At 44.5% G+C, this 13,354-nt stretch overlaps 1 protein-coding gene across 13 annotated transcripts in view; it reads right to left on the reverse strand.

Moving 5' to 3' along the window:
- The window catches only part of TRAPPC9 (trafficking protein particle complex subunit 9), a 623,416-nt gene that overhangs the window by 544,621 nt on the left and 65,441 nt on the right, over positions 1 to 13,354 (reverse strand). For all 13 annotated transcript variants that reach the window (XM_044781131.2, XM_044781133.2, XM_070481660.1 and 10 more), the window contains one exon: positions 4,044 to 4,260. In XM_044781131.2, coding sequence (XP_044637066.1) covers positions 4,044 to 4,260 — 217 coding nt within the window. The remainder of the gene's footprint in view (positions 1 to 4,043; positions 4,261 to 13,354) is intronic.

Here is a 13,354-nt window from a genome sequence, read left to right on the forward strand (position 1 = left end):
CAAGCCATGCTGTGGAGGCATCTCACATAAAGCAGAGGAAGACTGGCACAGATGTTAGCTCAGGGCCAGTCTTCCTCACAGAAAAAAAAAAGCAAAAAAATAAAATCACACAGGGGAAAGTGTGGTGGTAGGAGGAACATGGTAAAATTAACTCTTACTATTAAAAAAAAACAGCACTTCTTCAAGGCACAGGTGACACGGAAATAGAAGTAAGTCCACTCTCTGTGCTGCACACCCGTATGCTGACTGCAGACACCCCTACACATCCGGGTGCACCCAGTCCACACAGACGGGTGATGACTGCACACCTCTAAGTGCTCCTTCTCTGCTGCTCGTCTTCTGCCTATTAATGTGCTGAGAGGAAACAGGACGGGAAGTCACCCCCCATTTCAGAAGAGCATGTAAGGGAGGCCAACAAGCTTCCTGTCACCTTTTAGTTCCCTGCTCCTCACCTTTAAGAGCAAACCATGGCTGCGACACACTCCTAAAAGCACTGTTCAGTTTACACGCCTTGTTCTCGTCTCCCATGTCTCTCTTCTGAGAAGCAGAAAGGCGCTTACAACCAGACCGCCAGAGTGGCTACAAAGAGGCCAGGAATTCAGAAACAGCCTCAGCCCAGAAGCCACTCCCCAGAAAGCTGGCACTGCGTGGATATGAATAAAGTAAGCGTAGGCCAGCGAGGACCCAAGAGCCAAGCTCTCCTGAAAACCTGCGTGGTCTCTTCACTGCTGTCCTCGTTGTAGCTCTAGCCCAGGTCAGCTTCCTGCAAAACACACCAGCCCAGCGCAGCGGCAAATCTTATCTGGATCCCAAACCCCTCATCCTGCCAGAGTCTGACCTTGGCTCCCAAAATCCAGTGACTCCCTAATCACACATCACACCCTTCCTCTCCTTTCTTCACTGTCCTCTGCCCGCCTGGTCAGCCTGGACCTAGAGCCATACTCTCAGGCTCCCCCCTTCTTGACTCCATTACCAAGGAGTGTTCCCAGCAGAAACAACACTAAGTGGAGCCCACCTTGCCCTTCTGGACCCCAACTTCCCCATCTGTAAGGAGAGGGTCAAAGCTGGATCATTCTCTAAGAATCATGTGAGAATTTTCCAAGCACATATGCCCAGGCCTCACTCCACACTTCCCCCGGCCTGCCACTGAAGAGCTGGACCTGGACCAGCGTGGGAAAGCAGCTGGCTCGGCACTGTGAGGTGACAGGCGCAGAGCCCAGGGACAGAGAGCAGGAGCGGGGACAGCTCAGGCAGAGGGCTGGCCCAGGCACTCCATGAGCAGTGACAGGACCCACTGGAAGGTTTTCATTTCTGGATTGCAAGTCCCTGTTGTTCTCAGGCTCCAAGATAACGTTCTGTCCAACACCACGTGGTCTTGGTGCTTCAGACACTAAAGACACTCCTGTGACCACAGCTGGGGCAAAGCTATTCAAAGAGAGTAGAAGCAGCCCTGAGAAACCAGTTAAAGGCCCCCAAGAGGTGCCATGTGGAAATCAGGACAGTCTCTGGGGAAGTACCTTTCTGCCACCGCCCTGGGGTTCCTTGTCTGTAAAAGAGACACCAGCACTGAAATCACAGGATTTCATCAGTAGTACTTTATATAGTACTCACTGCCCATCTAAAAGTGCCAACCATGAAACAGGTGCTCAGCAAACCTTAGCTTCCATCCGATCTCTTTGGAGAAAACAGAGAAAAAAGAAATTCCAGACAGGAAGAGCAGATGACACGGCAGGTGGGAAAAATCTGTCACGATTTCTGTTTGGGTAAGATGGTGAAGTAGGAGCTGGTAGAGAGTAGCCAGTGAACGAATTCATATGTGGTTTATCCTCAGCACACGGCGTGGTGTCCAGCACAAAGCAGGGACCAACAAATGTCTGCTGAAGAGCGAGACCTTCCAGAGAGTCTACCCTCGACCTCTTCAGCTGGACCATCGCCAGTGGCTGAGACAAAAGCCAGGGACGGAATTTAGTTTCAAAATTCCTCCACTAACAGTCATAGTGAACCACAATCACTGATAATACACAACACAGACAAAAGTCAAGTCCCATGTTTAATATAAAAAAATCAACAGCAAGGGTACAGGATGGAGGAGACCTGACAAGGTCACGTGAAAAGGCTCCATTACGTGAGCCCAATTTAAAAAGGGCATGCGCTCAGGCTGCATAAATGGAAAAGTATACAGTGTGCCCAGTTAGCAATGGGCCTGCCAAATCTCCCTGCTGTGGCTGCAGAGACGCAGGACAACTCAGGCCCTAAAGACAAAACTCCAGGGCTGCTCCATTCCTAGCAACCCTCCTGAGCACACATGCCTATCCACTGAGCCTCAGCTCTTCCTACCACACAGACCGGGGCACCGCAGGCCAGAGCAGAAGTGCTCTCGCCAGACGCAGAGTCAGCCCGTCCCACCAGCTTTAGGTCTCTTCCCTCCACAGGAGTGGGAGGCGAAATGAAGGAATGAGTACGTTCCATTCCAGCACCCCTTCACTTCCCAAAGGCCGCCTGCAAAGACCCTCCATCTGCTATGCTGCTCACTCAGTCTCCCTTTGCTCTTCCAAACCCCAGGTCCTTTCTTCTAAATGAATTTGGAAAACATTTTGAAAAAATATTTTTAAGTAATTTTGGCCAAAAAAAATTTTAGATATCACTATGCTCTCAGCGGTATGGCACACTGCAGTCTGCATGCCAAATCTGGCCAGCTACTATTTAGGAAATAAAGTTCTACTGGCTTACATGTTGTCTATGGCTGCTTTCACACCACAGCAGCAGAGCCGGGTAGTTGCAACAGAGACCACATGGCCCCAAAGCCTAAAATATTTACTATCTGGCCCTTGACAGAAAAAATTGGCCAACCCCTGCTCTAAGCTAATCAGAATTCATGCTGAGAATGTGCTTTAACAGAGACGGACTCGATCAAATCAGTGTTGCTTTGGGAAGAAGGTTGGAATGTTGGAAGTCTGGAGAGAGTAACTTATGAGGAACTATCACAGCAACTGGAGATGGATCAGAGGAAGGCTCTGGAAGGACCTGAGAGCTCTCTGCGAACACCTGGAGGGTCACCATATGCGAGAAACTGCCTGTGTGTTCTTATTTTAGAGGGCAGGAACTGCCTTCTTTACCTCTGCTTCGCTCACAGAACACACCGTGACACCAGGCAAGGGTGCAAAAAACCACTGCTGAATGAACGGACACGAAAGGAAAAGTAGACGCGCCGTGAGATATTCCAGTAGGGGAAATGAGGAGGAAGGTGATGTTTTTACTCAATGTGGGGGGAGAGCTAATAATTAGAATTATCCAAAAGCAGAACTGGACTCGCCATTGAGACCATGAGCATCTCAGGTCAGTACAGGTCTTTAAGTTGACACATGTGACCATACAAACAACACGCAGGACAGCCCATTTTTGCCCTTGTGGGACAAGAACCTGGATGGCACCTCAGCTCTTTTCCTAGAAGCCTATGCCTGTACGAACTCTAGATGGGAACTGGAGAAAAGGGCTATTATTTCCTACCCAAAACAGTAGCCAAAAGTCTTTTTTTTCTCCTGCTAGTCAGACTTTGCCTGATACTGGGAATTACATTTGTGTATACTTGTTATTGGATTTATAGTTTTATTTTTAATATGTACTAGCCTGCATTAATATTTCAGAGTAAGGATTTATCACCAAATGCATACCTATATGTATACACATACACCCAAGGATATTTATTCTGGCTTGATTGATTTCTGCTAACTTGGCTAGATTTCATAAGATAAGTAAAATTCATTAGGTATTTAAGGTTTTGTGGATGATACACCATGGCAATGAGCTCAGGGGAGATTTCCGACTTGCACTGATAAAGATTTAAGAATGCCAGCCCCCAAGCAAAGCACTACTACTTTTGGCTGTAATTTTGTTATCATAAGTACCCAGGTGCATGACAGGGCTTCAGTCATCTTTGAACCCCAGCACCAATTACAGTGCGTGACATGTAGAGCAGTGCTCAAACAACACACGGATAACTGAATTAAAGCGACACTTTGGTTCCAGCAAGAGGCTTTTAGTACCTTTGTTGAAGTCTTTTGGATCCAGGGACAGACTGTAGCCGGGAAGCGTCTCCAGGAGGAGTTTGTAGCAGGCCCTCCACCCAGGCTCCGAGATGCTCGGGGCCACGCACTGCATAGCAGCCACACGCTTGAAGAACGCCGACTTGCGGTGGAAGCCGATCAACTCATAGAGCTCAGAGAGGATGCTGTATCGCTGAATTTTCTCTTCTTCGGAAAGCTGAAGCACAGAAAGAAAGTGAAAACCTTTTGAAAGAAACTTAAAAATGAAAAAGGAAACATATGAAAAAAAGCTTTTTCATAAAACAAAGACATGATGAAAGACCCAGGGAAGGAGAGGCGAGTTACCGCACGGTGAAGGACGGTACGAGGAAAAGCACTGAGGCGGCTTTACGCGGATGCTCCACAACCTTTGACGAGCCCCATCTCTCCAAGCTCATCCTGCCCTTTTACTAAGAAGGCCCATATTCTCTGGAACAAAGGTATCTGATACATATCACATAAGACATCTACTTTAAGGTCCTTAGCAAAAGAAAAGAAAAGGAATAACAGTTCATCCAGACACTAGGATTTTGGCAGGGACTTTCATCAAACACAAAACTTCTCAAAGCAGAAAATATGTAGAACCATGTAACTAGATATGAATCGTTAATTATAACAACACCTAACTTAGACAAGACTTTAAGACTTGTCTTAGAACAAGGTTTAGAACAGGAGGGAAACTGGAAGCTCAGAGAGGTATCCATGGACTGTGCAAAACCACACAACCAAGGAGCGTCAGAGTCAAGACCTGCGCTTGGGTTGGGGCTCTGCTTACTGTTTGGCGCCCACAGCTACCTCTAGAGAGGAAGGATGGCCAGAAGCCACCCTGTTGCTCAAGGCTACACTACTTGAGGAAGCAGTTCTCTGCCTCTCCCGCCCTTGACAATAAATCTGCTTCCCAGACAGTTCTGTGAGTACAGAGCATAGTTTGGAAGCCCTGCCAATCAGCGCTCTTCAGTCCCTCCCAGCCATCCCTTTCCTCCACGCTCCTGCCATGCCCTCACTTGGGCCCTTATTAGCTCTCACCTGGAAGACTTACCACCTTTCTCTGCCTTCCCTAATCCATCCACATGCATCTGCCAGACCAATATTCTTGAAGCACAGTTCAGAGCCTACCACTTCCATCTCAGAACACTCAGAAACCCTTCAGCACTACACCATGGAGGCCACATGCCTTCTACACACCAGGACCTGTTGAGGTCGCCCCAATGCGCCCTTGTAACTCTAGGCCCCACTGCCTACCTATGACCTCGCCAAATGCAACCACTCTACTTCACTGGTTTTCTCTTTCTACCAACACGTGTTTATTGAATGCCTTCTCTGCGGCCACCAATATTGTGGTTGGAGATATAGCAGAGAACAAACCAGGCCAGGACTCCTGCCCTCAGGAGGCTTCCATGCTAGTAACAGACAAGCTCCTGACCTCTAAGTCCCACTTAGAACCGGGGCGGGGGGCGGGGGGAGACGATGGCAATAAGTGAACAAAGAAATAAAATTGTTACTCTAAGTGCAATGAAATGTACTATGAGAGCAGACTCTCCCTTAGATAGGGAACAGAAAGGAATCAACTATGCGAGGATATTCTAGGCAGAATGGAAAAACAAGTAGGCAGGATACATGTGTCTTCCCCCTTCAGCTCCAAGTTTGTCATCTCTCTCCTTAGGGCTCCTCTTCCCACCCCATAGCTCCAGGGCCGATCCTGCAAAGATCCATTCCAAGGCCACCTCGCCAAGTTAGTCCTGATGCCCTTCACTGTAAGTTGCCGCTTCTTTCTCTAAATTCTCATAGCCACTCTGCACTCTATCATGTCATTTCTCTCTTCTCCTACATTATACGTGTTCATGCTTAATCTCTGCCCACTCCCGCCCCGGCCCAGAGGACTGCAGACCTTCTGTAAAGCAGTACCACCATTTTACACTCACACCAACAATGTATGAGAATTACTGCTGGGCCACATGCTCACCTTTGATGTTATCAGTCTTTTTCGTTTTAGCCATTCTGGCGGCTTTAATTTGCATTTCCCTGATAACTAATGATATGGAACATTTTTTCACATGATTACTGGCCACTTGTGTATCTTCCTTTGCAAAGCGTTTGTTCAAATTTTCTGATCGTTTTTTAAACTACTTCATTTGTCTTATTATTGAGTTGTAGGAGTTCTTTATATATTCTGAATGTAAATCTTTAGTCATATATGCTTTGAAAATATTTTCCCCCACTCTGCTGCTCATTTATTTTCCTAAGGGAGTCTTTTGATAAGCAAAAATTGTGAAGTAGCTCAATTTACCAATTTTTTCTTCTATGGTTAACGCTCTCTACAACCTTGCCTAAGAAACCTGTGCCTACCCCGAGGTTGCAAACATATTCGCCTATGTTTTCTTCTACAGGCTTTCTGTCTAGGTCTAGGATCCGTGGATGTTGGGATTTGAGGAGGACGCAGCCTCTGCTTTGCAGGAGCGGACAGCTCAGGTGCAGAGGGATTCCCGTGCAGCGAGACGCCAGCCATGGGCAGAGGACTGAGGAGATCTGCTCAGGAGAGGCGGGAGTGCTTGATGCCTTCATCACAAACCTGGACACTCCCAGACCTTCAACTGCACCCCTGTGGGCTAAATATGATAGAAGAGCTTGGGGAAGAAAACACAAATAGTGATCTCAGCCAGTGCCCTCAGTGAGGCTGCCATCTAAAGAAAGGTGACAGCCAGGCCAAGAGCACCAGCCCTGGCCTCCAGTCCCTCAGAGTTCCCACTGACTGCTTCATAGACCCTACTGAAGATGAAAGGTTGTAATACGCTGACCAGTGACATACTCTTTCATTGTCTTAAAGCATTTGAATGTAATGACAAGCCAAATGATAAATACTATATTACAAGTGGAATTGCAATCACTTCAAGCCCTAAAAGATCCTCTTAATGGAAATGCTTGGGCACAATGGCTTCAGAGCCCCAGGCAGACACTTGACTAAAAAGCTCCTCACCAGCCGCAGGCCCTGTGGGCCTCAGGACCAAGCCCATGTTAGGTGAGCACAGATACCCACAGCCAGGAATCTGGGGACTAGAAAACGGTCCCAGGAAAAATTCTAGGCCAAGATCCTCATAAAACTCAGAAACAAAATCAAATCCCAAATTCATTCCAACCTGCTGCTCTCTTAGGGAGTATCAATCAGCACGTCTTTGGCTCTAATTTTTCAGGTGGCTGCAAGGTCACGAAGGTTGAGCCCAGCCAGGGCCCAGACATTTCCACGAAGTTCCAAGGGAAGTGGCTCAAAGTCTACTCGAGTAGCTCTACTCACAAGATGGACTCTCTGGGGAAGTCAAATGTTAATTCATCATTCTAGTTCTAAGTCGAAAGTAAGTTTAGACTTATTTTCTTCTACTAAAAAGAAGGAAAGTGGTAACATTACCAAGAAACTCAAGACAGAGGAAGAGTCCCCTGGCTATCTGGCAGAATGGTATAGGGAGGGAACACTGACAGGAATCAGAAGGACCTGAGTTCCAGTCCCAAATCCGCACATTACTAGCTTTGGTACTCTCCTTATTGATGAGGATAATAAAATCTAACTATGATTGCTGGGAAGACTAAATGAAATAATGTGTACAGATAGCATAGGCCTAAAACTCCCAGTGAGTGTTCAAGAAATGGAAATATAATTGTTAATTAATGCCTTTGCAGTCACAGGGGCTAATCTCAAATTAGCCAGCCAGAGATGCTCCAGAAAATGCCTCAACAGCCATCAGCCTTCTCAAACACCACAGCCACAAGTGATGCGAAAAACAAGGCAGTGGTAGACAATTTGGGACAGCCTGGCGATAGCACTCCAGCGACGACGGGAAAAAGCAAGACGGAAAACTGCGGAGACCATACACTGTCAAGTATGGAAAACACATTCTGTTCCTCTCTACATTTATTTCCAGCCATGATTATACAGAGAGAAAATATACATTCAAAATTACACAAAATTTCCACATATATGTGTCCAAAAAGTTCGGACTGAACGTAACTTTCTTCCCTACCTCCCAAAGCAGGGGTCACAAGGTGTGTGCCAAGGACCTCTCTTTTAAAAGTATCTGCTAAAGTAATTGGATCCACTTTCAGTTTTAAGCATTCAAAGGGAAGGATGAAAGAAAAAAAAAACAGAGTTAAATAAGACCTGGGCCCCCGATGATTTACAAGGTTGTGGAGGAGACAGACAAGCCAATAAGGAATTACTCTGCCGTGTTCCCAGTGCCAAGGAAGAAGACGGATGGAAAGACGGATGACGCAGAGGCAGTTGTGCTCCACACTCTTAGCAGGTACCTACAAGGCGCCTAGACTACTAGGTGAGTCCACCGTGTGCTCAACACCTTGACAAGCATTGAAAGAGATGAAACTTTATACACAGTCAATAGCTTTGGGGAGCATACCATCCAAAAGTGGGAGTCAGAGCACAGTCAAAGCCTGACTCCTGATCTCCCAGTTCCCTTGGATTCATTCTTGGAGGACCTTAAAAACCAACTCCTCTGGCCTCAAGAAGCGCGGCCTACTGTTACCATCTTTGGGCTTAGTGAGTGAGCAAGTTTATGTGTACCTCTATGACTCCACAAACTGACTACATGTTTTTTGACGTTCATCTTTCCATTCTGAGGAGTCCTGAGGTTCTTTAAGTCTATCCTCCATAAAATCTATTCCCTCCAATGACAATTCATGGAGCCTGAAATTAAAAGCCAACTTGTGGTGAATACCATGCAGTCTATACAGAAGCCAAAATATAATGATGTGTACCTGAAATTTACATGTTATAAACCAATGTGATCTCAATAAAATAATTTAAAAAGAGAGAGAGAGAATCTGGAAAAATGGAAAAAAACACCAACTAAATAGACCATACACAGCTAAAATATCACCCACTCATCACTGCTTTCTTCATGTCCTCTCCTGCCTGACTGCAATAGACTAATGCCTCCCTCCACTAAGCTCAGGAAACACCACAGATTTGTCTCCACAAATACAAGGCAAGCTTAATAAAAGAGGAGACTGTTGGCCCATCGACCGATGATTGGATAAAGAAGATGTGGTGTGTATATATACAATGGAATACTACTCAGCGAGAAAAAAGGACAAATTCATTCCATTTGCAACAACATGGAAGGACCTAGAGGGAATTATGCTAAGCGAAATAAGCCAGTCTGAGAAAGACAAACACCAGATGATTTCACTCATATGTGGAATATAAACAAGTACTGGGACAAAGAAAACAGTTCAGTGGTGACCAGGGGAAGGGGGTGGGAGGGCACAGGGGGTGAAGGGGAGCACTTATGTGGTGACAGTCAAGAAATAAGGTACAAGTGAAATCTCACATTGATGTAAACTATTATGAACTCAATGAAAAAAAAAAAGAGGAGACTGTTGTATACTCACCTCTGAATTTCTAGCACATTGTAATCTCAACAGATATATTTATGATTATGGCTTCTTTGCTTTAAAAATCGTTCAGGATATTTAAATGAGACCTTGGGAGAGGAAAGACTGGTGAGTTTTGGGTCTGCCATCTTGATCCGGAAGCCTCCGCGGGCCTTTTTCATATTGAATGCTCATTGATTCATTCAAAACATAACTTCTCATTCCAGGAGGATTTAAATTTTTCTGCCAGGAGTTTGTGGTCACTCTCATGTTAGGACAACTTTAAATAAATCCCTCAGTTGGGATGGTTTTCTTTCCTTCCAACAAGATTAAGAATTTCCTTATTTTCTTGTTTTGAGGCGTAAGATTTTTTCTTGTTCACCCTTTTACTAAACACGGCTCCTTTGGGGCGTCTTGGCTTTCCAAATGGGTTGCCATCCAGCTCCCAGTGTGGACAGGCCTAAGGCTCACCTCCTAGCCCTCCCACCTGTGCAGTTACAACTGTGTTGTCAGAACCAGGAGGCGTGTGCCAGCTTCCGAGGCTCCCTTACCTTCCAGAATTCCTGTCTTCTGGTTGTTTTGGCCTCTGAGGATTTCCCTTTACTTTCTCGCTATGCATTTTGAAAAACGGGGAAAATAGGTTTTATCTCTTAATCAGCATTTTTAAGCAACTTGTGCAAAGAGGGCTTTTCAGAGTTTCTAGACCACCATATTGCCAAAACAGAAAGAACACTAGTTATCTTCTAAACCTATGTATTATTTAAAATTTTTCTGTTTCTTCTTTAACTATTAACAGACATTTTCTTAATTAAAAAATAATTAAGGCCTCAAATAGGATAGAGCCTTAGAGCGGCATAAAAAATTAACAAAGAGGCAAAGCTAGAATAATGAGAAAACAATCTACAAGTTTAATAAAACACCTACACTGTGGATGAAATCAGCAATTCTCAGAAGCACCTAATGCAAACGTGACATGAGATAAGATGCCTCTCTTGTCAGGAAATGGTCAATGTAAAATAGAATCGATTAGAACAAAAAACTAAAATTCTAAGTATAGCTAGTTACAGAAGATTACCAACTAAATGTGTCTCCTTCCTGGAAAAAAAGGTGGATTTGCTGGCTCTTTATTGTGGAACCTGAGTCCAAGAGAGGGCCATACAAAGTAAATACTCAATAAAGCATCTAATTACTTAATCTGTAAGTATCTAATTACTTAATAAGTGATGAATAAAGAATAATGAAATGTGGAGGGGGAGGGCCAAAGGGGTAAAGGGGCACACATATATGGTGACAGCTGGCAACTGGACTTCTGGTAGTGAACACGATGCAGTCTATACAGAAGTCAAAATATAATGATGCACACCTGAAATTTATATGATGCTATAAACCAGGGTGACCTCAATACAGATTTTTTAAAAGAATAAAGAAATGTGAGTTTTAATGACAGAGATGATAATAGTATTCATCCATATTATAAGTATGTCTTCACTTTCAGCAATCAATACCTTGGGGGTCCTCAGAGATCAAAGATTACATGAAAATGCACAGCTTGGGAAGAGACCTTGGTGAGCTCCACATCTCTGCATCCAGCTTGCTCGAGACACTTCACTTGGATGTTCCAAAGGCACCTCAAACTCCACCTGCACAAAGCTGAACTCACGGTATTGCTCCCACTGCTGTCCTCCTCCAGGGTTCCCTGTGTCAGGCAGCAATGTCGCCTTGCATCCACTGGCACACTCCCAGAGCTCAGAGTCATCCCTGGGCCTTCCTCTCCCTTGTAGCCTATGTCTGACCAGTCACCGAGTCCTATCGATTTTACCTTCCCTAATAGCTATTCACTAACACTCACTGGATACTCACTTTGTGCCAGGTACCACACTACACATCGTATATATAGTATCTCGTTGAATCTGCACAAGAATCCTGGGAAGCAGGTGCATTATCATCCCAATTGATTAGATAAATGCTGTTGTTTCAGTTTCCTGAAGTGAGTCATCCGAAGTCACACAGCTACTGAGTGGCAAAGCTGGGATTAAAAACCCACATGACTGCTACACCTCATAGCCACTCTAGTCTAAGTCACCACATCACCTCTTGCCTAGACTTCCAAATGTTTCCAAGCATTCTACAAGCACAAGAGTGATCTTTTAAAGCATGTGACTCACCTACTTAAAATCCTTCAAAGACTGTACATTGCTCTTAGGATAAAGCCCAAGAGAGACTGATACAGCCTACAAGGCCTGCAAGTCTGTTTCCTGCCACCTCCCCAGTGCATCTCATGCACTCCTGCCCTGGCCAGCTCTCTGTGCCTCAGGTTCTCTGAGCAGCCACAGTCTCTCCCACCACCAAGCTTTACGCTTGCTGTATCCTTGGACTAGGATGCTAATTTTGTATAGCACTGGTCTCTCATCTGGGAATACTGTACCATAAAAATCTCAACCAAACAATGGTCACAATCATCACCCTCCTTGACCGTCACTTCAGTGATCCAATGCTGACTCTCAGAAAACTGTTTTCATAGGATGAACCAAAATCGTTTTCCTTATGACTTCCATCCATTGACAATGAACTCCTCCAAAAAGAGAAAAGACCTAATCTCACTTTCCTCAGCTGTAAAGTAGGAATAATAGAGATGTTTGTGAGGTTTTATGAGAAATTATATACACAAAAGGCTGGGAACAGTTCCCATGATGTGGTAAGCACTCAGTAAGTGGTAGCTATCAATAAGAATATATTCCATTCAAGGAACCTTAAAACAGTGCCTATGGCTCTGTTTCAACAGACTACTAGCAAAATATTTAGTCAGCGCATTTTAGCATGTCACTATGAACACAACAGATAATGTCAAGTGGTGGCTTCAGTGACAGCTGAGCCAACCAAAACTATCAAGGGGGAAAGTGCTCTTATTCTCATAAATGTTGTTTGATCATTTACAGTCACAGTCATTTAATAAAGACAGTTGTTATGTAGTCAAAGCTCCCTAAACATAAATCTCTTCAAAGATTAACACAAATTAGTTTTCGAGTACAACACTCTTACTATTTTGAAACTGACAGCCCTACCTATGCTATGCACCAAAAGGGCGTCTTCTTAAAGCATCTGACTAAACACATTCAAATGATTTTTTTAAAGAAATTAAGATGAAGCCATCTTGAATAAGCTCTCAAGGTCATCTGCACAGTGCCCCACCAAGGGTCTGATTTCCCACTTTAACACACATTTTCAAGTAGCTTAATCTAAGTCTCAGTTTCTTAATTATAAAATTGGGGGTTGGGAGGACAGTTGTGAATAGAGTCATTTAACAAATATATATCTGGTATTATGCATAAAATCCTAGAAATATACAGATAAATGATACATAGTCATGCTCTCAAGAAGCTCAGCCTTTCTATTTAGTAGCATTAAAAAGAATAAAATAATGAGAGAGAAATTTAATAAAAATGTATAAGATATGCACTGAAAACTACAAAATATTATTGAAAGAAATTTTAAAAGACCTACATATATGGAAGACATCTCATGTTCATGGAATAGAAGACAATATTAAGATGTCAAAACTCCATGGGGCCAGCCCCATGGCCGAGTGGTTAAGTTCGCGTGCTCCGCTTGGGCGGCCCAGGGTCTCGCTGGTTTGGATCCTAGGCGCACATGGCACTGCTCATCAACCCATGCTGAGGCGGCACCCTACATGCCACAACTGGAAGGACCCACAACTAAAAATACACAACTATGTCCCGGGGGAGTTTGGGGAGAAAAAGGAAAAATAAAATCTTAACAAAAAAAAAAAAAAGCTCCCCAAAGTGATCTCCAGATTCAACACACTCCCTATCAAAATCCCAGCTGGCTTCTTTGGAGAAATTGACAAGCTGATCCCAAAATTCATATGGAAGTGCAAG

This window comes from Equus asinus, chromosome 12 (assembly GCF_041296235.1).
Source record: "Equus asinus isolate D_3611 breed Donkey chromosome 12, EquAss-T2T_v2, whole genome shotgun sequence".
Classification (NCBI taxonomy): domain Eukaryota; kingdom Metazoa; phylum Chordata; class Mammalia; order Perissodactyla; family Equidae; genus Equus; species Equus asinus.